The sequence below is a fragment of the Pleuronectes platessa genome, chromosome 9 (genome assembly GCF_947347685.1).
Source record: "Pleuronectes platessa chromosome 9, fPlePla1.1, whole genome shotgun sequence".
Lineage (NCBI taxonomy): Eukaryota > Metazoa > Chordata > Actinopteri > Pleuronectiformes > Pleuronectidae > Pleuronectes > Pleuronectes platessa.
The window spans coordinates 19,330,104-19,356,316 of record NC_070634.1 but is presented as its reverse complement, the minus strand read 5'-3'; the positions used below and the strand labels follow the sequence as shown (position 1 = coordinate 19,356,316).

The 26,213-nt window shown below is 42.1% G+C and overlaps 1 protein-coding gene across 3 annotated transcripts in view; it reads left to right on the top strand.

Moving 5' to 3' along the window:
* Positions 1-169: 169 nt before the first annotated feature.
* Positions 170-26,213, top strand: part of LOC128448667 (adhesion G-protein coupled receptor D2) — an 85,971-nt gene continuing 59,927 nt past the window's right edge. Inside the window, exons 1-20 of one of the 3 annotated variants that reach the window (XM_053431425.1) lie at positions 170-339; positions 447-483; positions 847-871; positions 2,240-2,464; positions 2,752-3,390; positions 6,428-6,613; positions 6,811-6,884; positions 9,843-10,142; positions 10,462-10,573; positions 10,949-11,095; positions 11,285-11,387; positions 11,842-11,953; positions 12,403-12,458; positions 12,741-12,867; positions 13,450-13,553; positions 15,077-15,179; positions 16,694-16,847; positions 17,158-17,291; positions 17,683-17,798; positions 19,430-19,550. In XM_053431425.1, the coding sequence (XP_053287400.1) occupies positions 448-483; positions 847-871; positions 2,240-2,464; positions 2,752-3,390; positions 6,428-6,613; positions 6,811-6,884; positions 9,843-10,142; positions 10,462-10,573; positions 10,949-11,095; positions 11,285-11,387; positions 11,842-11,953; positions 12,403-12,458; positions 12,741-12,867; positions 13,450-13,553; positions 15,077-15,179; positions 16,694-16,847; positions 17,158-17,291; positions 17,683-17,798; positions 19,430-19,550 (2,874 nt within the window). In that variant the 5' untranslated portion in view covers positions 170-339; position 447. The other 2 variants (XM_053431424.1, XM_053431423.1) reach the window with 2 other exon arrangements.

Here is a 26,213-nt window from a genome sequence, read left to right as displayed (position 1 = left end):
ACCTTTATTCACACTCATTAGTGTATTACATAATAATGGAAGCCCCTAGCTGAACTGGACCCCTGGAATTCACTGGACGGGCCCTTGGAGGTCCTGGAACCGCACTTTAGTTAACCCAGTGCAGGCTGCAGGTTTCCACCCACTCCTCCCTGCAGCCTCCTCCGCTGCATCCTCCCTCGTGCTCTGCGGAGCTGGGATCTGTGGTGGGAGCAGCTCGGAGGGGAAACGCGCTCAGCAGGCGGCTCTGGATGCTGCGTTCACACGAGCTGCGCAACTGGAAGGAGGAGACGCGCCAAAAAAAAAAAAAAAAGTTAGTTTGTCACGAGACGCAGATTTCAGGTAAACACCGGGTTTGTGTGGCTCGTCACTTTTTGTTCAGTGTCACTATACCGACAGTCAGATGCTGCTGCTCTGCGTCCACAGCTAACGAGGATGTGTTTTTCCAGGATGCACAGGTTGTTGTTGCCAAAGTTTGGCCTGCTTGTAAGTACATCCTCCTCTATGTGTGTTTGTGTGTTTCAAAACGTGTTAGCTTGGAGATTTTTCATTTCAGAGATTTCAGTAGAAAACCTCTAAATGGTAAAATATGAATACCACTTGTTTGTGTGGAACATAGATGAATTATAATGTTACATGTTGTAAATATGTACACAAACAAAATAATAATACTACAATGTTCAGGCTATATGTTGCCTGTGTTTTTATGTCGTTTTCTTAGTTTGTATTAGGTGGGTTTTATAATATCTGGAGATCATTAACACCTGTTTTGTGTTAAGCTAATTACCAAGTAAAGGAAACTTTGTTCTGTGGCTTCAATGATGAGCTAAACTTCTATTTATATTTCAGGTTTGTTTTCACAGCTGTATCTCAGGTGAGTCATTTTTTTAAATGTGTTTTTAAGCACTTTTTTTAATTTAACCAAAGGTTAGAAGAAGAAGAAGCTAACCTCGCTAGCTATAGCCATAAAAACCATAACGAGCTCTCAATAAAGCGCTAACTAGCATGAATGCTAAAGTGCTTTAAAAGATTTGTCATCCACTTAATCTCTGCTTTATATTTAAAACAAAGTAAAAGAAATTACAACATATTTCATGTAGTTGCAGTTCTCTAAAGCTGCTTTCAGACCTGCATTGAACTTAAGACATTTTCCGGAGGAGCTGCTCGGTCTTCCAGAACTTTACCTGCAGCCCCCCCCCCCCCCCCCAAGTAAAATGTTTCGTAAAATAGTGAGTAGTGAGTTCACGTGAAACCAAAGCAGGAAAACACGGCAAACGTAAAACTAGGAGAAGTTAAATACCTTGGGAAAGAGTTGCTATACGTGTAGGAGACAACGCAGAAGTCGGTTTTAGTGGTCAGGGACTGTCAGTGTCAATGTGCTGTCAGCTGAACAGCCGCTTCCCACAGTGGAAATTAAAGGTCATGTCTCTCGCGTCCTTCATGTTTGTTTTGGACATCTTCCTGTTGTTGTGAGCGCGTCTGACCCAGACCATCTCCTGCTGGTTTCTCCGTAAGTGAAATGCAAAGTCCGGAGAAATTCCTAGGATCGGTTCATCTCTGAAACACGCACGTTTATGTTTATACATTTTTCTGGACCCTTGTTGTCATAATGCATTCCCTAGCCCCTTGTTCTAACCTCAACCTTCACAGCTTGTGAGTCATTAAATGAACAACCTCAATCCTTAAACAGAATTTAAACCAAATTCTAACATGAACCTCTGAACCCAAAGTGAGGACCCGATAAAATTTCCCAATTTCCTAAATCTGTCTTGCATAAGATTTGAGAGGCAGAAAAAAACAAGTGGAATGGGGTTCGGGGTTATTCGGGAGATTCACGTCACTATTTGGTCGTCGGCTGCATGTAAGGTCACATGAAGTGCATTTCTATCCAGATTAGCTGAATAAATCTTGATGGTTATTAAGGATGTGGCCTTTACATCTCTCAAACTTCTGTGGCAGTGATGAAAACATCAGATCGATGTATAACTTTCCTCAAATTATTACTTTAGGCTGCAAACTCACGTCCGACTGTAAATGAATGCCACCAAATTTATTTTGAAGTGCCGTGCTCCTAATATTTGCTTATTTTAATCAGTGGTGCTTGAAAACGCACTTTAATTTGCATTAAAGTTTTCTCTACCTATATGTTAATATAATATAACTTTATAACTAATATATAACTTTTACCGATGCTGTCTGGCAGGTATCTCTGTTAATTTCTTCGTCTCTCTTCTTTGAACAGCCTTCACATTGGAAACCAGGACCTTGACCTACGATGAGTTCTATTATGAGTATGTGCCTGATCGCCTGCAGTGGAGCAGTGCAGGGGAGGTCTGTGATCAGCGATCTGGGGCCTTAGCTGCAGTCACCAGCTCAGAAGAGAAACAAAACCTAACCGACTTCTTAAAGTCTCTGACCATCTCTCAACCTGTCTGGATTGCCAGGAAAGTCATCACTTATCTGAAAAGTAGGTTCAGTGCGCCATTTGTTTACACTTATGTCAGCAGCCTTTCTTTTTTAATACTGTTTTTGTTGTCTAAGATGCATTGCTGTCCACTCGAATCCAAATAGGACTAATGATGCTGTCATAAAACACTCCTAGCCACAGTGAATAAATGTTTCCAAGTTTACAGTAGGAATTGGATGACAAAGTGGAATTTTATTGATTAGGTTCCATCTTTTCCGAGAGCCGTGCCAGGATCTGTCCTTCATAGTAATGCCTCTCTCTTCTGTCTTTGTCGGGTGAAACCAAAGGCTCCTCCGACACCCTGATTCTGGAATTCAGCGGGCGCTCGGACAAGAAGCACGCCCGTCTCCTGCACAAGTTCTCCTCCATGGGCTCAGTGACCGTTTGCACCCGTCTCCGCCTCGACCCCAACTGCTTTGGAATTTCTACCATCTTCTCTTATTCCATCCAGTCGTATATTAATGAGTTCCAGCTCCGAGCGAACGTGATCCAGGGAAAGCCTGTGCAGCTGGCTCTGATGGTCCATGGCATTCATGGGCCTTACCAGGAAGCCTTTGCCCATGACGGCTCCTGGCACTCAGTTTGCGTTTCTTGGACCCAGAGTGGTGGACGCTGGGCACTGTATACTGACCTTGGACTTTTCAGGGGTGAAGGCCTGAACAACGCCGAGAGCATTGGACCTGATGGCCTTTTCATTATTGGACAAGAGCAGGACACGTTTGGGGGCTCATTTAAGAAGGATGAGTCATTCTCAGGGAGCATCACCGAGCTGCACATTTGGGATCGGGTACTGAAAAGCAGCGAAATCCTCACCATGGAAAAAGAGTGCTCGCTCATTTCCTCTGGGCTGGTGTTCAAGTGGAGTGAAGCAGCCATGGAAATAGAGTCCTCCCTTACAGCGCTGCAGGGAGACAGCCCGTGTCAAGGTAAATTAGTCAGGATTCTGCACGAGGACTGTGGGAAACATGAAGGGTTACAAGAATCTAAATCAAGGAATAGATAACATTGCAAAATATAAAGTTAAACATGATGTTTTACACGTTTGCAGTTGGAACTAGGGCTGGGTGGGGTTGCTATGCAGAGTAACAATCACACCGAGACCGAGAGTCATTCAGGACTATACACGTTTCAGTAACATGCCAAGAACTGAGCTGGCCTGATGTGTTAACTCCACCCATATGGCTTTCCAGTAAAATAAAACCTGCGAGTAAATCACAGAAATAACGAGGTCCAAATGTTCCCCAACTTTTTCCCATCTTCTCCGACACATAAACTCCTCTCATATCACTTTTTTGGGCCAATCATGATGTAATTGATGATAAGAGCGTAAATTTGGCCTCACATACACAGAATAACATGCCTTCACTACCAGTCTCATACCACCAACCTGATTGAAATAGTCAAATAGTTAATAACCTGAGGAAATAGTTAATTTGAAGTTCACATTAAGACAAAAATAGTCAACAAAGGAGTAAACTGTTGCTGTTATATTCCAAGACACGTGACACATTTTATAGCTAAATGGTAGATACGAATTTGAACAACCTAGTTAAAAGGGTAATGTGGATGTAATATTGCTGAGATTATATAGGTTTAAAATGCTCAAAAATCAGCTCAAATATAATCAGAATGTGCAGAAATTTCAGTTTTGATGCAGTATCCAATATGTCTATGTATCTTGTTGCACAGACATCTTTCCAAATTGCCACACTGCCTGGCGGCGAAGGAAGGGTACAAACTGCTCCTTCTTCTTTTCACGTAATCCTTAAATTGCTACCAGTGAACCCAGTCCTGGAACATGCATGCAGCAGGACACTTCATGCAAAGCCTGATGGCAAGAACACACAGAAAAAGTGCTGATGAAACAGTTTGTTGAAAGTCCACTGAAGACCCGGCCCCCCAGGATTTCTCCCTGTATGCCCGATGGCCAGTCTATCTTTGGCGCTGGCCAGTGTGCATTTCCTTGAGTCTTATAATATGGGTGGACACCCCCCACCTTTTGCTCATTTGGGTACATTCGACAGTCGGCCAATTCTTGCATATTGCTCCTTTTTAAGAGTGTCCTGATCCAATGTTTCCAACAGCCGAGCTAGTTTATTGGAAACACTGTGATCTATAGCTACAGTGTGCTAGTGTTTTAAAAGACAGGTGAACTGCCAAGTTCACCCATTTTATTATATTATATCATAAATTTGCCAACCCAACCCTCAGATTGATGTTCTCTCCAGCACACAAATGCACCTGGCAATGCAAACCTGGCAGCTGTTCAGGTTATTCCGCACTTTCCACTGCATTACCAGCACCGACATATAGTGTGAATACTGTGACAAACTACTTATATAACATTGGCTTATTGTATGTCGACATTTTTATACAATGCTGGAATTAATCAAAAGCTGCTGTGAAAATCCTGGAAAATATAAACATCTGGACTCGGCATTGGCAGATACTCAGTGTTGTATTTCTCAGATTGGGAACAGTTAAAAAGCTTCTTGAGGATATCCCGTGTTACTTCTCAATTTGTGACATGCTTTGGCAAACCTGCCTACACACACACACACACTTGCTATTTTCCTTTCCATTATTAGACGTCTAATTAAACTGAAGGAAAGAGGAAATCTGTCGCTTTGCTTCTCTCCCTTCAGTAATGTTGGGAGATGGTGACCAAGTTGTAATTGGCAAATGTTAGAGCTCCCAGCGGTTCTTGTAAATGTTTTGTAACTCACGTCACTGTGAATCCCACCCTAAAAAACAAACTTCTCTCGCTCTGACATCATGCTCCCCAGTGAGCACTGAGGCTCCCAACCCCCACCCACCTGAAGCTGAATCTGGACAAAGGATCGTACGCTTGTACTCCTCCAGTGACTAATTTAGAATACAGGGAATTATTTAACAGGGTTTTAAAAATGATTAACTTGAGCCAGGGAATGTGCATCAGGCCTTGAATATTTCATTTGTCTCAGGACTTAAACCAACAAGGCAGTTCTCACCATCCTGTCAGACCTTTTATTTTCTCCCCTCCTCTTCCTCATCAGACCAGTTCAGTCATACACACTACAACAGCAGCTGGTCTGTCCTTTCAACCGCTTGTCTTTTCATCGTCAGCCGTTACCAAAGTGTCCTAGACCAAGACCCACGTTCTGTTATTTGTTTGCTTATAAATGTCGCCGCTATGCTTGAAACGGCAGCAGGGTTGCATCCAATGTCAAAGCTACTTGCACCGTTTTTTGCACCTGGCAATGCAGAACTGGCAGCTTTTCAGGTCCGTCTGCACTTCCCACTGCATTACCAGCTGTAAAGATATAAGAAAAGAACAATCATTTGTATGAATGCTGTGACAAACTCCGGTTTCCAGGTTGAACGACATGTTTGCTTGAAAGTGCAGTTGGCTTCGAGGTAGGTTTAGAGGTGTTGCCCAATCCGCGGTGATGTGTATACAAACTGCATTAAAGAGCCGGTGCACACAATGGATTCTGAAGGTCTCTAGAAATGGGGCAGCTGGTGCTTGGTGTTTGCCTCACTTGAATATGTTGGAAGCAGCTATTCCAGGCACAGATTGCAGAGACTCTTAACATCAGGTGTATTTTTAAGTATTTAACATGTATTTAAATGCATGTTATTTTTACAGAGAAGTAAAAAGCGTAGTTTCAACGTGCCACTGTTAACATTTGAATAAACATTTTTTCTCCAGGTTTAACACTTAAATAGAAACTAAAAGAATATATAAACATAAATAAGAATTCCATTTAAACATTTTTATTAGTGATGCTGTGTAGTTTTAGTTTTATGTTGACATGACAGCATATATCTTGAAAATCTTTATAATAATCTCTTTATAAGAAAATTGTGATGTGTGGAATTATCTACACAGCTGTGACTGGCATCACGTTTAGTCTTATGTTTGCATCTTTGAGAATCTTGGAATTTAACATTGAGAATAACCTTCACTATTTCCTTCCCCAGGTAACTTCACTGTGTTATCCAATCCGCACTTGGAGGATGGAAATTCTATCGAGAATCAAACATTCTGGAAGTTGTTCCACAGTTCTCAGTCTGATGTGGACTGTGGCATCTTTGACCCTGTGGTGGAGGACTGCAGCGTGGCCAAGTGTGACTCATTCAGAGGGGCTGTCTGCCAGTTTAAGAAAGGTAACACCGAAATTTCATCAGTACATTTTTTTTTATCCTTAACATAATATGGTGATTTTGTAATTTGTAAATTGTTACACTTACATAAATTGTAATTGTTGTCCACATTTTCAATATAAAAAAGTACATAATCTAAGGCTGTTGTGTGTCATCTTGCTGTAAATTGTTTGCGTTGGATTATATTTGTCTATATGCAGAAGTGCTGGAGGTTTTCAGTTTACCGAAGACACCATTCTTCAACAGACTGGGCAAGAATCCTCTGACTAAACACGTGAGTTGAACAGTTTTCTGTCTGGAGCACATCATCACTCGACTGGTGCAGTAAGAATTTGTTTGGCATCTCAACGACTGAGAGTAGCACATTGCACACTGACAAAGGTTAAAAGGATTTCTTAGCTTTGCAGCAACACAAAAAAACAAACATGGATGTGATTCTGAGGTGTGTAGACAGATAACTGGCAATATGACGTTGCAAAAACCTTTTTCACAGAAACAAATACCCCGGTAGACGAGAGGGTCGCCTCCCTGCGCCTAAGGGTTGTAGGGGGGAAAACTCTGACTGTTGTTTGTGCGTATGCACCAAACAGCAGCTCAGAGTACTCGGCTTTCTTGGAGACCCTGAATGGAGTCCTGCATGGGGCTCCAGTAGGGGACTCCGTAGTTCTGCTGGGTGACTTCAACGCCCACGTGGGCAACGATGGAGATACCTGGAGAGGCGTGGTGGGGAGGAACGGCCTCCCTGATCTGAACCCGAGCGGTCGTTTGTTATTGGACTTCTGTGCTAGTCATGGATTATCCATAACAAACACCATGTTCGAACATAAGGGTGCTCATAAGTGTACCTGGTACCAGAGTACCCTAGGCCGAAGATCAATGATCGATTTTGTGATCGTGTCATCTGATCTGAGGCCGCATGTTTTGGACACTCGGGTAAAGAGAGGGGCGGAACTGTCAACCGACCACCATCTGGTTGTGAGTTGGATCAGGGAATGGGGGAAATTTCCGGATAGACCTGGTAAGCCCAAACGAGTAGTGCGGGTGAACTGGGAACGTCTGGAGGAGGCCCCCGTCCTAGGTATCTTCAACTCACACCTCCGGCGGAGTTTTTCTGGCATTCCTGTGGAGGTTGGGGACATTGAGCCGGAGTGGGCAGTGTCCAAAGCCTCCATTGCTGAAGCTGCGGCGGCTAGCTGTGGCCTCAGGGTCTTAGGTTCCTCAAGGGGCGGTAACCCTCGGACACCGTGGTGGACACCGGTGGTCAGGGAAGCCGTCCGATTGAAGAAGGAGGCCTTCCGGGATATGATATCCTGGAGGACTCCTGACTCGGTTGCAGGGTACCGACAGGCCCGAAGGGCTGCAGCTGCTGCCGTGTCGGAGGCTAAGCAGCGGGTGTGGGAGAAGTTCGGAGAGGTCATGGAGAAGGACTTTCGGTCGGCACCAAAGTGTTTCTGGAAGACTATCCGGCACCTCAGGAGGGGGAAACGGGGAACCATCCAAGCTGTGTACAGTAAGGATGGGACTCTGTTGACCTCAACTGAGGAGGTCGTCGGACGTTGGAAGGAACACTTTGAGGAACTCCTGAATCCGAATAACACGCCCTCTATGTTGGAGGCAGAGCTCGAGGTTGATGGTGTTTCGTCGTCAATTTCCCTGGTGGAGGTCACTGAGGTAGTCAAACATCTCCGCAGTGGCAAAGCCCCAGGGATTGATGAGATCCAGCCAGAAATGCTAAAGGCTCTGGGTGTTGAGGGGCTGTCATGGTTGACACGCCTATTCAACATCGCGTGGGAGTCGGGTACAGTGCCAAAGGAGTGGCAAACCGGGGTGGTGGTTCCCCTGTTCAAAAAGGGGGACCAGAGAGTGTGTACCAATTATCGGGGTATCACACTCCTCAGCCTCCCTGGTAAAGTCTACTCCAAGGTGCTGGAAAGGAGGGTTCGGCCGATCGTCGAACCTCAGATTGAAGAGGAACAATGCGGTTTTCGCCTCGGACGTGGAACTACGGACCAGCTCTTCACTCTCGCAAGGATCCTGGAGGGGGCCTGGGAGTATGCCCATCCGGTCCACTTGTGTTTTGTGGATCTGGAGAAGGCGTATGACCGGGTCCCCCGGGAGAAACTGTGGGAGGTGCTGCGGGAGTATGGGGTAAGGGGGTCTCTCCTCAGGGCCATCCAATCCCTGTACTCCCAAAGCGAGAGCTGTGTTCGGGTCCTCGGCAGCCAGTCAGTTTCGTTCTCAGTGGGTGCTGGTCTCCGCCAGGGCTGCGCCTTGTCACCAATCCTGTTTGTGATATACATGGACAGGATATCGAGGCGTAGTCGTGGTGGGGAGGGGTTGCAGTTCGGTGGTCTGAGGATCTCGTCACTGCTTTTTGCGGATGATGTGGTCCTCATTGGATCATCGGCTTGTGACCTTCAGCACTCACTGGATCGGCTGGCGGCCGAGTGTGAAGCGGCTGGGATGAGGATCAGCACCGCTAAATCTGAGGCCATGACTCTTAGCAGGAAACCGATGGATGCTTACTCCGGGTAGGAAATGAGTCCTTAGCCCAAGTGAAGGAGTTCAAGTACCTCGGGGTCTTGTTCGCGAGTGAGGGTACTATGGAGCGTGAGATTGGCCGGAGAATCGGAGCAGCGGGGGCGGTATTGCGTTCGCTTTACCGCACCGTTGTAACGAAAAGAGAGCTGAGCCGCAAGGCAAAGCTCTCGATCTACCGGTCGATCTTCGTTCCTATCCTCACCTATGGTCATGAGGGCTGGGTGATGACCGAAAGGACGAGATCGCGGGTACAAGCGGCCGAGATGAGTTTTCTCAGAAGGGTGGCTGGCGTCTCCCTTAGGGATAGGGTGAGAAGCTCAGTCATCCGTGAGGGACTCGGATTAGAGCCGCTGCTCCTTTACTTAGAAAGGAGTCAGCTGAGGTGGTTCGGGCATCTGGTAAGGATGCCCACTGGGCGCCTCCCTTGGGAGGTGTTTCAGGCACGTCCAGTGGGGAGGAGACCTCGGGGAAGACCCAGGACTAGGTGGAGAGATTATATCTCAACACTGGCCTGGGAACGCCTCGGGATCCCCCCGTCAGAGCTGGTCAATGTGGCCCGGGAAAGGGAAGTCTGGGGCCCCCTGCTTGAGCTGCTCCCCCCGCGACCCGACCCCGGATAAGCGGATGACGATGAGATGAGATGAGATGACAAATACAGTTCGAAAACATAATTTATTCATCTCTTTCTCAGGTGATCGAGGAGCTGAGCGTAAACACTTCCTGGGGCGGAGATCTGAGCTCGCTGCAGCAGCTGTCGCAGGTTGTCCTGCAAGCCGTGGAGGCCGGTGACCCAAACGTCCTCTCCTCCAGTGACGTCCTCTTCCTCTCCCAGATGATTGAGACGGGCCTGACTGCAGCAGCTAGTACTCACTCAGCTGGACACGATGCAGCAGAGGTCATGGTCTCAATTACTACTAACTATGTGAAGGCAGCAAGTGTGATGCTGGAGCCCAGCATGGCCACACAGTGGATGGGCCTGACAGAGGATGGGGTGAGGCAGTGACCTGTGTTTATTTGTCTTAATTTGTCAAAGATTCACTTAGCTGTAATTGATAACAGATTTTCTGACTCTATTTATTCACTCTTATTTTATTCTAGGATAACAGTTCATGTGTTGTCTGGGAAATAGTTGGCACTAAACCGGCTGCATGATGAAATCCCATTTGCAACTTAAGTTCAGCCAAAAAACATAATTTTTAAGGGATGAGGGTAAATTTTCTTAGTCACAATTCTTAAACCAGGAAACGCTTCCTTTCTCCTCTATGAATCTCCCTCTGATTAATTCGTATTGGTCTGTATTTCTTGTACAGGTCAGCGTGGGGCCATTTACTATTGTCGAGAGCATTGACCGTCTCACAGAAGCTCTCGCAGACATGTTGTCTGCTGAGAGAAGAGGCTTCACCCTTTCTACCAAGAACATAGGTAAGATAAACATCTTGAAAACAACAAGGAAAGTATCAATAAGGTTCCAAATACAGAAGGTGCCAAAAAAAAAAATTGAACCTAGGAGTTCACAGTCAAATATTTTGTTTGCAATATTTTCTGACACTATTGACTCTTGATGTGATGTTTCTGGAGATTGCATCAGTGTCTATTGTATATTTGTCTCAAGGCTATTCTGTTGTTTTTAAGTGTGTTGCACTACTTCCTCTCCTAGTGTTTACAGTGCTTACAGAATCCAGGGAGTAATATAAATACACTGATGAGTCAAACATGTATTATATTATATAATTATATATGAATGTATCTCAATTGTTGTGGTCGTGTATTGTTGTCCTCTGCTGTCTTTGCTGCCAGATGTGTTCATGAAATGGCAAAAGTTATCTGAAGATCACGGTCGTCAAGTCTTCAAACCGTCTGTGGTCGGCTCCAGCTCCATGAGCAGCACTGGTCAGGATGAGCTGGTAATCCCTGAAACTGAGCTCCAGAGGATACACACCCTTGGTAGGAATTACACACACTACAACAACACACACACACACATTCACTCACTTTCATGAAAAACCGAATACACATAACATTTGTATTGCAGGACTTATATTGAGTGCAAATGTGTGACGCTGCTGCAGCTGAAGTGATGCTCACTAAGAATTCAAATAAATCTGTTGTGCTTCTCCTTCTTTCTCTACCTAGGAAATGAGGAAGTGGTGTTTATTCATACCCACTACAGCCGTCTGAGTGAGATTGAGTCTGGAGCACAGGAATCTGCAGTGAGTCACCAAGAGAGAACTGAAAGGTTGGTTGTGTTTTTCTGTCGCCTTATTTTATGTTCTACTTAAATGTTTCCTGCCTGTTATGAAAAGAGTCAACACATAGAATCGTACTTAACAAACAAACGTCAGTGGCAACACAACATTGCCTTGATTTGATTCGTTTTTTGCTTAATTCTATATTTAGGGGAGAAAAAAATTCCAAATTTTTTAATTAAATTTGTAAAATTAAATGTATGTTCTTTTTCCTGTATTTCATTTGAGATAATGGTAAGATTGCACTCAACTTAAATTGTGTCCGAATCCTGACAAATCCCCAATGTTTTGAACTAACAAAGATGTGCTGACACTGTTGATACTTCATTCATTCTTCATTTTGAAAGAGTACCGATTAATTGGACACCTGACAATGGTTTGTTTTGTTTAATTCATAATAACCTTTATGTTTTATGGCATGTAAATGAAATCCGTTATTTTCAGAATGCCCTCAGGTCACCTGGCGTCTGCTGTCATATCAGCTTCCATCCGCGATCCCTCCACAGCCCAAACCATCCCCGTGGCTGTCCAGTACACCCTCTCTTCATTGCATGTGGTACGGTATAAATATTTTAGCGTCTTGACTGATTTGACAAGGTTGGATCAAATGCAGTCTCCTCTGGGCAGCTCTCGTTGGCAGCCGAGTAATACAAATCAATGTTTCAGGTTTAACGGTCCTAATTTGAGACTGCAACTTTTGAAAATGGTTGAGATAGACATTGTTGTTTTGAAAATTCCACAAGTGAAACAAGTGGAATTCCTTCTGATGATAGACATTCTTTTAAAGATTAGCTCTTGTATGTAGATAGCAGTTGAGTCATAGTTGATTTGTTGCCCTTTGTTAATCTCGCCAAATAAAGCTGCAAAGGAATTTTCCTCTCCCAGCCAAAAACATGTGGCTTTCATCCATGTCGCTGTTGGCTGGTCCGAGTCCAGTGCCATATATTAAGAGAGAGAGACCGAAAGGGAAGGAAAACAAGTGTAAACACATGTTTCTGTTTCTAGGTGGAGTATTCACAGAGAGTATCTCCTGTCTGTGCCTTTTGGAATTTCAGCCTGACGTAAGTTTGACCAACAGCATAAACAAAGTCACATAACCAGACCTGAAAAATTAATGTGTTATTCTAATAGAGATGTGGTCTGTTGGGGAAACTTTGTCTTAAAATGTGTTTAAATGTGTCTGTAATCTGAAATACAACAATTAAATATAATAGATACACACATGATGTATCCTAAGATGGATATCGAGCCCTTCTTTATATTAAACCTAAACGTCTCTGCTCTATGAAATGAGTTGCTGACTTTGTGTGTGTGTCTGTGTTTGTGTGTATTGTGCTTTACAGGCACACTCACACCACTAGCTGGTCCAGTGTTGGCTGCAGGGTGACCTATGCCGGCTCCGGTGTCACTTCCTGTCTATGTAACCACACCACCAATTTTGCAGTGCTGATGAATTACCTGGAGTCGAAGGTAACTCATGAGATGACTTATGATGTGGTGGTTTAAATCACACACACACTGACATAGAGGTTGCTTGAGGGAAAATTGTAAACTACGATTGAAAGTCAAACGTCAAATTTACATTGTGATAAACATAATGAGAACTTATTAATTATCAATATTAGCATAATACTGGTCACATGAGGTAGTTGTTGTATTCGTCATATGCAGGAGTGTCCTTAGAATCTGAAAGCAATGACGATGATTTAATTCCAAATATATTTTGCTGATGTGAAATCTTAATCCAAGTTGAGAACTTTAACCGATAAAATTGTGGATGTGGTTTGCAGTACACTATATTATCCAGCAGGTGGCAGTCCTAGTGTGCCTATGTTGTTGAAGAACACATTGGAACTGTTCTTTCCATCCAAAGTACACAATGAAAATAAGCACAAAAACAAAACCAACAGCAGAACTATTCATGTTTGGCTTTAAGTGTCTTTAAGAAAGTGTCATGTGGCTGCTGATTTAACCACTTGTCCACTCTCCTTTTTTTTAATACTGTTTTTCTCTGACTCTCTCACACAACTACCGTCCCCCGGCTAATCCCAGTGGAGTCCTGAGGAAGAGCTTATTTTAACCAAGCTGACATTCGTCGGCTCTGGTGCGTCCCTGTGTGCGCTCGTGGTGACCTTGATGCTGTTCACTGTGCTGGAGTGAGTAGCTGATCTTCCCGACCCATTTACCTGCGATGCTAAAATAGATGCCTGGTTTCTGAGACACAACACACAACACGGCCTTAGCCCCTTTTATTATGTGACTACGTTCTGTTAGCGACACAAAGATTTTTATATTAACAGGCACTTGCGGTTAATTGAAATTGCTGCAGCACAACATCAGCGGTGATACCGTAACAAAAATGATTACACTATACATTTGATATTATAATGGTGAATTCGCTTTGTGGGCTGTAGCAGTAACTAAAGAGGTTGTGGCTGTGGTTTTGTCAACACTCCTTTTCAATGAGGCACAAGTATGAATCGGCGATGCAACTTTTTGGCTCAGTAGCTGCTCGTGATCTGTTCCTCAGGCTCGTAGGAGTATTGACCAGCGCTAATGCAGTAATTACTGCTGTCTACATGTGAGTCCACTCTGAAGGTTTATGGCTGCATTCTGCAGCTGTTAATTAACATTAGGGTCACTGAGGGATCACAGTCAGCTGGAGAGGAGCTGCCCTCGCGATTTATGACTGTCCTGAAATCAGAGAGCGCAGCCATGCATTACACACACACACGCGCACACACACACCTACACACACACACACACACACTATGGTATGGTGATGTACATGCATCTGTGTGCCTTCATACACACAGCACACCCACACAGCACGAAGCGGAGCATACATGTCCACAGATCCATGATCACACGTGAAATGATGGTGGTCGCAAGCAACGATGCAGATATGAGATGAGTATAAATAGGCTGAGGCCATCAGGAGGTAATGAAAAGCTCTTCAGTTGATTTACCTCCTTAAGCCGGTTTAACATGTGTCATTTATGCCGTGTGAACACGCTGAAATGGAAACATTCAACATATCGATGCCATCTAAATACCGTCTAAAGACAGTGTGTGTTTTTTTCTAGAGATGGTGTAATGTTTAAGAATGGTATGTGTGTCATATACATACTGGTCTCCATCACAGTATTGAATTCTGAACGTAAATATACAAGAAAACCCACTGGACTAAGGCGCCTGGAAGCACATACATCCACCAACACCCTATATCGCGATGGTAAAGTAAATGGAAATCCTGGATCCACCCGTTTGTCTAAATCCGCTCCAGACTGTAATATGTTCCTCTTGAGGTAATGCCCCACCCATTCACAAAGTGTCATGGAAATCAGCTCTGTAGTTTTTGAATTTCCTGCTGACAGATGGACAAGCAGATGGAAATATTACTTCCTGGGTGGAGATAACAAACTTAAACAGTTGATGCATTTAAGCATTTAACATCTTTATGTCAGGTCATTTTAAAGCCTTGGATATTAGTGAAACTGTGGCTGAGTCAGTGCTGAGTTAAATGTCTCAATCTGCTCAAGGCTTAGCTGTGAATAAATACAGCTCAGATAATCTTAGTATAAAACATCCATTGGCAGAGAGATGTGGCCATACTGTGAAGATTCCACCATCCTTTAAGTTTAATAATAACATCAACCTTCTTTCTCTCTTTCCACAGTATCCCCAAATCTGATAGGACGTCCATTCATAAGAACCTGTTCATTGCTCTGATCTGTGCCCAGGTGATTCTGCTGTGCAGCAGCTCAGCCATTCATAACAAGGTACATCTGCTTCTAATCGAACAAAGCATCGGGTTTAAAGCTGGATCACCAAAGGTTGAGCTGTGAATAAATGAAGGCGACTAATTACATGACGGATTCGATCAAACCTTGAAAGAAGATTCAACAAGATATTGAAAATGAGAGCCGCTCTACAAAATATTATTATTGTTTAAGTGCAGGGTAATATATTTTTGACCAAAGGTTAAAACATTGTCCTACTAGAAAATGTTTATTCAACATTAGAAAGATTTTCACGATAAAATGAACTTCCAAAAGATTTTTAAAAAGCTTATAAAAAAAAAAATACTCTATCTTCAATTTTCATAACGTTTAAAGTTATTGCAAAGCCACTGTAGATGATGACATTTAAAGATTTGTTTACCTCCCTGTGTTGTCTAACTCCTATTATCAACACACATCACTGTCGTATTTATAGCAGCCTTAATGAGATTTGAAATCGGACTCCACTCTGTGGTCCGTAGGAAAACAAATGCTTTGGCTTGATGTGACATAGGTGACCACTACTGTCGCATCCATCAGGCAAAGCACAGTCTGTGGTCACTCAATGACCTGTAGTTGGTTTGACCCCTGGTCCTTTGACCCCGGTCATGTCAGGGTGGACTTTACCCCTGCAGGCAGATGGCCGCTTGTGGGAAATTTGTCAAATGTGTGTGTAAATAGAACCGGACAATCAAGGATGTCATTTTTCAGTTTCTAACAAGGTTTTGCTCAATCCCGCTAATGATGATATCAGACAAGCAAAAACACATTTTAAAATTACCTCATGGTTTATATTATTGATAGGTTTCGCTAACATAGAGCAAATGTACCCAAATCATACATCAACATTAGGTAATTTATGACTTAACTGTTAAATGTGAAAGCAGTGGCCACTGGCTCCTCGTTCATCAGTCATGATAATGAGCTGCTCTTAAACAGCACACGGCTAACCTCTGACATTTAGTTTTTGTGTGTGTTTCACAAGTGTAAAGTGGAATGTGTCACATCCACTCTGCCATAAACGCTTCAAGTTGAATCTTTCAGCATCAAACAACTAATGTGTGAGCTGACTGTTGTTTGGATGTTAAAGCACGAAACTGTATCTCTGAAATCCTAAATGTAAAGAGTTTATTTTTCAAACTGAAAAATATGTTTGAACAGATGAATACTTGACATGTGTATAGATGATACAGTTTGTCAGTTCAGTTTCCTCTGGGTCACCACAACGCTCATTGTGTGCGTGTAAATTTGCTTTGCTTATTTTGGAGGCAGAGGATTTTCCACACAAAATTGCCCCTTTGCAAATTGTGTAAATGCAGAGCAGTGTGGGATAAACCATTCCTCCCTCAAAAAACATGACCCAACAGCAGACAGGCACACTTCTCTGATTATGTTTACAACTGCTTGGTATGTGGGTTTGTTGTGCAGCCATCGAAGCCTTTCCTACTTTGTGCTCTTTTGTTGTGTCAACCTAACCTGTATCCGTCTCTATCTGCATGTGTGCGTGTTTGTAGGTGGCGTGCACACTCGTGGCGGCGCTGCTTCATCTCTTCTTCATGGCGGCATTTAGCTGGATGCTGGTGGAGGGTCTGCTGCTCTGGAGCAAGGTGGTGGCGGTCAACCTGAGCGAGGATCGACACATGAAATATTACTATCTCATCGGCTGGGGTAAAATGGCTCGACACAGATAGACAGTGAATGTTAAGGATTGTTATTAACACTTATGGTAAAGTACGTCTTAAAACCACCGATGTAAACCCAGTTATATCTAATAATGTAATCTGTATGTGCTATAGTTTTAAGAAGTTCACATCTGAAAGTAAAATTAAGGTTTGCTTACGTTTTGGGCCGTTTACAACTCAGTGGTTTAACCGTAAAGCCCCATTTCCAATCTCTTCTACCTTTTGGCCGATTTTCATTCCTCTTCCTAATAATCTCTCTCCCATCTCTCCCTCCCTCCCTCCCCCCCTCCCTCCAGGTCTACCGGTACTGATAGTCACCATCACGCTGGCATCGGCCTCGGGCAAATACTCTGCCGACGGCTACTGTTGGCTCAGTGTCCAGAACGGGGTTATCTGGGGTTTTGCCGGCCCAGTCATCTTCATCATCATGGTTTGCAAATTAAATTGTAATCCTATTGTGTAGCCTCTCTAGACGGAAATTGTTAGAATATGCTTTTTGTTATTGTTTAGTGGTAACACCATATCATGTTTTACATTTTTCTTCAAACATCAGTCATTTTGGTCAATTCTCTTATCTTTCCTCTCCTTCAAACAGATATGTCAACCTATAGATCTCCATCATGTCTTTCTCTTTTTCCCTCCTGCATTTGATTCAATTCATTTGTCTTGCACCAAATCACAACAAACATCATCTCAAGTCACTATGAGAAGAGCGGTCGAGATCTTTCAATATTATCGAGAGGAACCCAACAGTTCCCACAACGAGGAAATGAAAAACTCCTTCCTCTGTTTGGATTGATAGTTTCTCTGTTCATTTCCAGGTAAATATCATGATACTGTCCAGGGTTGTCATCATCACAATCTCCACAGCCAAGAGAAGGTCCATCATGTTGGCCATGGGCACCAGTCCTGCGGAACAAGCCTACGAGCAGATCAGGTACCAACCACAAGGAGGTGCCATTTGTCCTCTGTTTTTTTCTTAAAGATAATTCACCCGGGCCTCAGGCCTTGGATTCGACAAGCTGTAGTCACTGGGCGTCAAATAAAAAGCAGCCGCAAGATTTTATATTGGATTTGTCATTTTAAAAGAGCGAGTCTCATTTATCAAACTAGAAAGGAATATATTTTGAATGGGCTGCATTAGTGCTGCACGTATAAAAGGCTGCAAGCTTGTAATTGTTAAAAATCTGACAATGTAGTTCTTCAATATCTGTGAGTGTTGACAAGATAAAGATATTATTTTAATACAAGTTTTCTGGTATGAATTCAGTTAAGCCTTTTTTATTTTTAACCTCCTATTGACCCGTCATTTAGATTTTGATCTCATGTGTATTATTCCTGAAACATCGCATAAACAGCACTTTTACTGTCCTTCAAGAATATTATATTGATTGAACTCTAATTCAAATATTGATATTCCAAAATGGCCTCTAAAATATTTGGTTGGTAAAAGTTCCTCTTTGAAATGATGGGATGTGAGAATATAAACATTTAACTTTTTCTATCATCTTAAATGCATTATTGCCTATGCGATTAAATGATATTGGGAAAGTTTATCTTGAGCTCTTAGAATACTGCATGAAATTAAAATTAAGGTTCAATCAGTATAACTCTATATACTCCATCTAAATCCACACAATACACTTGTTTGCTAGTTTTATTTGCTGTTTGATCGATTGATAATGATTTTAACAGGTCAGTAGAACTCATGAAAAAGTTTTATCTCGACTAAACTCCTAACAAGTTGTGTACTTTGACTGCTTCACTACAGAAACAGTGTCTTTATGAGCCCTATCACTTTCCTGTGCTTTCTGTTTTATCAATTGCTTTAGTTTATCAGAGTGTGCGCTCCAGTCCAATCACCACAACATCCTTGTTTGTGATCCTATCAGTGAATCTCATGTTAACGTGTAAATGTTGCTCTCACCATGTCGGCCCACCGCGGCTCACAGAAGGTGCTCTATGCAGGTTTTCAAAGCAGGCCTTGAACCACTTGGCACCCCTGGGTGGCAGCCGTCTCGGAAATTCAAACACATTCCTCCGCTGAATAAACTAGGGCTCCCCGCCCGCCATGTCACACACACGCGAACACACACACACACAGCTGGTGCGGTTTGGCGGTCACCTGAGTGAGAAGCTAATTCCACTCTAAACAGAATTAAGGTGGATTTAAGGTGGGAAGTTGTCACCCAGTGAGCCTTTCCAGCTGCACAGTGTTGTATATGGAACAAGCCGTTTGCCAAAGCCGCTCAGGTTTGTCCAAAATTAACTGAAAAGTTGAGAAACCCAGAATTGAGCTGAGGGCGATTGGGGAGGAAGGAGAATTATTAGGGAATGCTTAGATTGATTTTATCTGGTGTTAAATAGGTTCTGCTCAGTCAGCCAGTCCAGTCTGTGTGTGTGTGTGTTTCTCTGTGTGTGTGTGTGTGTGTGTGTGTGTGTCTGTGTGTCTGTAGGTTTAACAACATTCATATTTGTGTGCTTAAATGTATTTATTTTTGTGCTGTAACTTGTGTGTGTGTTTGTGTTTCTCTCTTTTTGTGTGTGCGTGTGTGTTCGGGAGCACAGGGCTGCAGTGAAAGCAGTGCTGGTGTTACTTCCCATCCTTGGATTAACATGGCTGTGCGGCGTCTTGGTGCCTTTCTCCATTGTCATGGCCTACATCTTCATCCTCCTCAACTCCCTACAGGTATACACACACACACACACACACACACAGTTACATGCACATATTTGAACTTGTCATAACTCATCAATTTAAAGGCCAACACCAGGGAAGGGTGACAAACAGGAATAAAAATGTATTATTTATTAATTTATATCTACATAATTGATTCATTAAATTATATTGTCGATGACTAATGCAGCAACATTAGTAACAAAAACAAAAGTTCCTAAACATTCTTAAGCTGCCTCTATCAGTTGTGATAGCGTAGAATCTAAATAATGCTCCGCCAAAACTTATGAAAGAATTCAGTGGTTTATAGAATTTAAACTGTTTTCTTTTTCCTAAATGAAAAACAGAAAGGTTTTTTGTTATACATTGTAATTCTGCCCTTCTGTGGTGGTGAGGCTATACAGACTGTCAAGGTTCTTATTTGTCAGTGACAAGGCTGATGCAGATCGGAGAAAAAGAGCCTCGGTGTAGCTTCTGTTAAGCAGGTACTTCATTTTAATGACGGAATTCAATTTGTATTGTTTGTTCGACGTATTCGGCTTCATGTATTCAGAGGCCAGTGTTATTGTTATTGTTTGTGGTTAATCAGGGTTGGTTTTATGCTTTTAGTGCTGAAATCCAGCAGGTTGTTTTGTCACATTCTGAGAAATTAACATGCTGTATTAACTGTATACTGAATTTTGCCATGACTATCATATCCATGGCTCTCGCAGCTCTGTCTAAAATTGGACACAGCTTTGAGAAATGCAGGTTTTCACATGGAAAATTAAAATAAAAAAACCCTATGCAGCCTCATTTCCCACTGCACTGCGGAGATGAGGCAGGGGATGAAAACGTGCAGTTCTCCGTCTGCAGCGGGCGGCCCCAAATTACCCAGCTTCCCCAGCATGTCTAGAACCACCGTTGCGATTTGTAATTGTCTTTTAATCAGCGGTATCTTTAATTGAGCTGTATATTTAACAAGAAAATCAATAGAGGTTTTAGCTGCAGTCTGATCATTAAGCAAGGCCCCTCGGTTGCCATAAATAGTTTCTGTTTCCCTCTCATATCTAATTATATTTTTTACGTGTCAACAGTAATTAATGCTCTGGGCTCTTGGCCGGCTCCTCTCTGTTCTTCTGTCTTTCTGTTATACTCTCTCAGTACAAAACACCAGACCGTAGATTCATTATCTGACTTTATTTTGTCACATCCTGCGTGTCGTTCCTTTTAAAATATACTCTGCCAGTCTTTTTATAATAAATGTTTGGATATGTGTGTTTTTTATTTTTAAACAGTGATTCAAACTATTTAAATATCCACAGCTATAGCCTTCGACGGTCATATCAAAGTAAATTAAAAGTTAGATTTTACATCACATTTGGGGGTTATTCACCAGTGCTGACACTGGTGTTAAAATGTGTTTGATTAAAAACGTAACCATTTCCAAATTATCATGAGAGAAAATAACTCAGTTTATTAAATGTATTTATATATTTTTCCGTTGCTCTTAATTCTGCCACACATCTGAAATAAAGTCCATTATATAAAAAAAACACATCCTATCCATCATAGAACTGGTCCTCAAACTTATATTTTCAACCCAACAACAACTATAATTTTTCTAAATAAATTGGCTCCTCCACTTTGCTACATGGTTTGCATGCAACTGTCACGTATTGGCACCACTGATTGGATTATTCAGCCACACAAGCTGCACAGGACAAAAAGTTCCAACAAATTGCCCAAATAGGCCAAATAAAGTAACCTAGATAATTGAACATGTATTTTGTGCTGTGTGTGTGTGTGTGTGTGTACACGTGTCTGTTTGAGAGTGTTGATGAGGGTTTCTGGGAAGCCGGAGGAGCCCTCTGGTAATAACCAGCTGCTCTGGCATAATAGAGCTGCATAGAGCGTCTTTGAAAAGCCTCCACAGTTCAGGACACAACAGGAACCCTACCAGGTTTCAAGCTGCTTCAATGACACACTCTGTTGACCCCACTGCTCTCTGGTCCGCATGGGGTGTGGTGACACTTAAAGGGGTACTCCTCGAGAACTTTGATATGTTTGCTTATTGTTGTGCCGTGTCTGCTCACTTAGTCAAAGGCACTTCGATGTAATGGCTTGACAACTCTGGGGAAGGATCTTTAAATTTGCTAAGATGGTGAATGTGATATGTACTAAACATCCACATGCTAACAGTACCATGAGCATGTTAGCATGCTGAGCAATTGAGCATTTAGCTCAAAGCATCGCTGGTCTTACATATAGCTTCAAGCCGTCTTCCCTCCTTCGGTGCCATCGATCCCTTTGGGAGTGAGAGCACAGTTTAACATAGTCCCACCTTAATGACCACTCGTAAAGATGATGAAATGTGTAAAACTTAAAACAATAATGCATGCAAAACCCCAGCTGCTTGGCAGGAGATAAAAATATAAAAATAAATCAATAAGAATGCTCAAGTTTTTTTTAAGAAATCATTTTTTATTTGCAGCCGTTGTATTTTCAATGGGGCCAGCCATAGCAACATAAAGCTTAAGCGGCAAGCTTTTACTGTTAAATCAATAAAACAGATAATGTTGACAAACCTTTTTCACTGTGCTCCCTGATGCCCTCTCCGCTCCTACTCTTCGTCCTCCATCCCAACAACACTGGCTCAAGTGTCTCTACTGTCGCTGGCATTTCCCTCAACAGGGGCCTGAGGAGGCCATTATGAGCATTATGCAGACATGGCACTAATACAAACCTGCAGCACTCACAGCAGTAACCAGGGCTTTGGATTTTACTAGTGTTTTTGTTAAAGCAGCATCTTTGACATCTGTATCCATCACACTTTCTCTGATATGTTGACGACAACAGAGCCTGTTTCCTTGCTTCTTAATTTGTCTATTGTGATGTTGATGATTTCAGATTTTCACAAAACTCATTTTTGATCGATGCAGTGACATAAACAAGTCAAACAACCCAAATATTTCACATTCGTGCCAAATTATTTTTGGTAAAAATTACACGTTACATTATATACTATAGTGCAACGGATGAAGCGCTCACAGAGCATATTCAGTGGATATGCTGTTCCTCTGAGTTTATTCTAACTTCCTGCTCTAGGGCTGCACTTTTTATGAACATCTTCCCCATAAATACCGGCATGCCTCATCTGCTTCCTTATCAAGGCAGATAAATAGCATAGGGTGTCGTGTTTGCGTGCGTGTGTGTTTGTGTGTGCGTGTGCACTGGAGAGAGGAGGGGGTGCTCTTTGGGTATAGCCTATAAATCGCTCCACTCTCCGTCATCCAATCTCTAGGCAATGTCATTCAAAACCCGCACGCTATCCATTACCTGGGTATAATAGGCTCCTGGCCATGCAGTGTCCATCTTATTATTAGCCCATAACTTTAAACTATCAATAACTTAGAGCTGCACAGGCAGACAGGGTGGGGGAGGCGAGTGGAGGAGAGGGAGAAAACAATGTAGAGAGGTGAAGGAAGTTAGGGAGTCGGAGGGAAAATGTTAGGGTAACGATCGTCCTCCGCAAGTTGTTGAGAGCAGCAGGAAGTCTTTGATAACTTTGTGGGGGGAATTTATTTGTCAGGAATGTTTCCTTTCATTTCTGTGTTATGTCGGTTTGCTGCCTGTGGAGGGCAACCCTGTGCTTTTGTCATCCCACGGTGGAAATACAGAGAAATCAATGAGAGAATTTATCAGAGCCGTTACATTCATATTGCATTAAGGTCTTTTATATCACGGGAACTGATGACGACAATGTTTTCACCTTTCTTATGAAATCAACTGAGTGGTAAGTGGTAATGAGATTTTACGGTCATTCATTGAAGCTTTAGAGGTGAAATTTATCATTTCACTCAGGGTTAAATCCGACTTTAGAAAAAAGAAATAATGTATAAGTCTATGAAGAATACAGCAATTGTATATTAGTGTAGTAGTTCGTCATTTCAAAAGAAAAGGATACACGGTGTTGACACTGCGCTCGGATGTCGCCCGTGTGAAGTGGTAGCACATATTTAAAAAGCCTATTTTGAAGTAACGACTCTCTTTCAGGTTTGCACGGGACCTTTTTTTAAGCAAATTTTGCAAATCTGTGGAGTAATTTAATACTTCGTCTGAACTTAAAATTGACACCCTGCCTTTCATTCGGTGGAGACAACATTGCATTGGAGTGTGTGTTGCTCATTGCATCTGCGCTTCTCCTTTTCATTCCCCTGAGGTTATCTGTAGTCACAAGATTGAAAGTGAGATTTCAATTAATGCTCTGATTCTCCACACACAGTCATATTAAATGCCAAGTATAAGAAAGAAACATCGACTGGAAAAGTAGCCCTTCACCTGAGGCATAGTTCTAATGCAGCTTAAGGCTTTAATGTAAATCGTATCCATTGAAATGAACGCAGCACCTCCTGACGTCCTTAAACACACACAAGCACTGTAAGAAACACACGCACGTGGCTAGTGGAGCATGACATCCGAGTGTATCCAAGATATAGATTTGATCAATAGAGTGTTGCTCTGCTTATTGATTTTTGCCATATGGGAGATTTGTTGTGTGAGCGAGCAACGCTTTTACAGCATGTGAAGTGATTGTTTGAGGTGAGGTGCTTTTCTGTTTCTGTCGATCCTGTTGCTCAGTGGCTACAAAACTGTAATTAAATACAATTAGGAACAGGAGTCAATGGGTTTTATTCCCAGATGAGCTCAATGTTCAAAACATGGACAAATCACTGCACAATAGAGGAAAACTCAGGTTGATATACCACAGGGATCATATTGGCCTGTGATTAAATTTTACATTTCATCACCTCCTATATCACCGACCACATCTGGAAAAAACTGAGTGTTAAATCTGAGATAAAAATGTGTCCTTATCAGTTTGACATAAAATTTCACTGACAGATTTTTATCTGGGTAATTATTTATTATTATTGCTAATTCACAGAGTGGAGAATTATAATATTATCATATTGTGATGTTGTTTTGAGGATGATTGATAACAAAATAAATTGCTGAAGTTTTTCTGTTGTGGTGGAGCTCCACTGCTCCAGAGAATATAAACTTTACCACAACTACTTACTGTCTGTGGATGAATTTGCCCCCAAAATGTGAACAGCGTTAACACAAAACAAGTGACGTCCCATAAACATCCTCACTTTGAAGATGTGTCCCCTCGAGGTATAAAAAAATTTCCACATATAGACACAGCCTTCTTTAATCCTTAACTATTAAAATGTCAAACTAAATAATTTACCTCATTTTTCGATTATGCTATTTGTTCAGTATTGTATGGATTTAAAAAGACAACAAGTTTGTTGTGTTTATAGGTCATGAAATAGCAATGACAAATTCAAAATGTGAATCGGCCTCAAACTCTCCCCACACACTGTCCCTTATGAAATGATGAGAGTTTTTTTTTATTATATAGCACAATTATTGGAGGACTAAATATGAAACTAGGTAAAAAAAAAGAAAACTACAAACAATTCTGAGAGCAAAAGCGGTGAATAAACCAGTGAATGAAAAGGGGCTTTGGCCGATAGTTTGTTTGTTTGCGCGTGTGTGTGATCCCATCCTTTCAATTTTGTAAAGAGCATCTCAAGTTTTTAATGTAATGCCCTCATAAGCATTGTGTGTGGGTTTCTGTGTATGTGAGAGTTTGTAACCTCTTGTCACCACTACCCTCAACCTCCTACAGACCAAGAAGTTGTTTTAATTTCTTATTTGGCAGGAGACCTTGAGAACAGCAGAAGTTGGATCCAGTTTCTCAGGCAGGCTTCTGCTGTCCTCTCCTCTGGACCCACACAACTGGTCCATTCAGAGCCTTTTCCCTCCTGTTTCCTCTCCGTATTTCTCTTCTCCTGCTGCACCAAGTTGTAGTAGAGGCTTACCCAGTTTTTGAAGTCTGATGACTGCGGCATGAGGTGATAATTTTTTTTAATGTGACTAATTTAATGGTTGAAAGGGAAAGGATTTCCACACAGTGTAGTTTCTGAGTCAGTGAAAAAGCACTGAAAGAGCATTTAGAAAATCAGCTATATGTACACTCCTATAATAATATAACTATTCAGTGTCCAGAGGAATACGCTTACTGCCAGTAAATAATAAATTAAACAAAAATAGAATAAACAACTAAATTTAATTATTAGCAGGTTTAAATGTAACCAACCCTAAAATCAAATATATTATTTTTCAATTATTTAAACATTTTGAACATTAAATCTTCAAATATCTATTAGAAATACAATTTTGCCAAAACCCAGTAGAATATTTTACACTGGTGGCCTCATCTGTAGTTTTTAGTGTAGTTGCATCTCAGTGTGTCACCACACAAGAGGAAAATTCATTTAAATGGCAAATATCAGCAAACCATATATCGGTGCAGCCTTGGTAGTAGTCCTTACCGCCTACTCGCACACTGTACATTTATGCATACACATAAAGGGACACGTGCAGGAGCAGACACACACTTACAAACACACACATGGCATAGCCTCTATCGCCGTGGAGAGAAATGTTTTTCATTTTGGATTGAAAAAGCAAGAAACCGTATCCCCTCGTCTTCCTTATTTCCTCTGTAACATGATCGTGTGTGAGGAATCTTTTTTTTATTGAAAGTAAAATCACTTTCTTTATTCTCTCTGTTGTTACTTCATGTTTAAAAAAAAGTGACTGGTACTAATATTACTACTA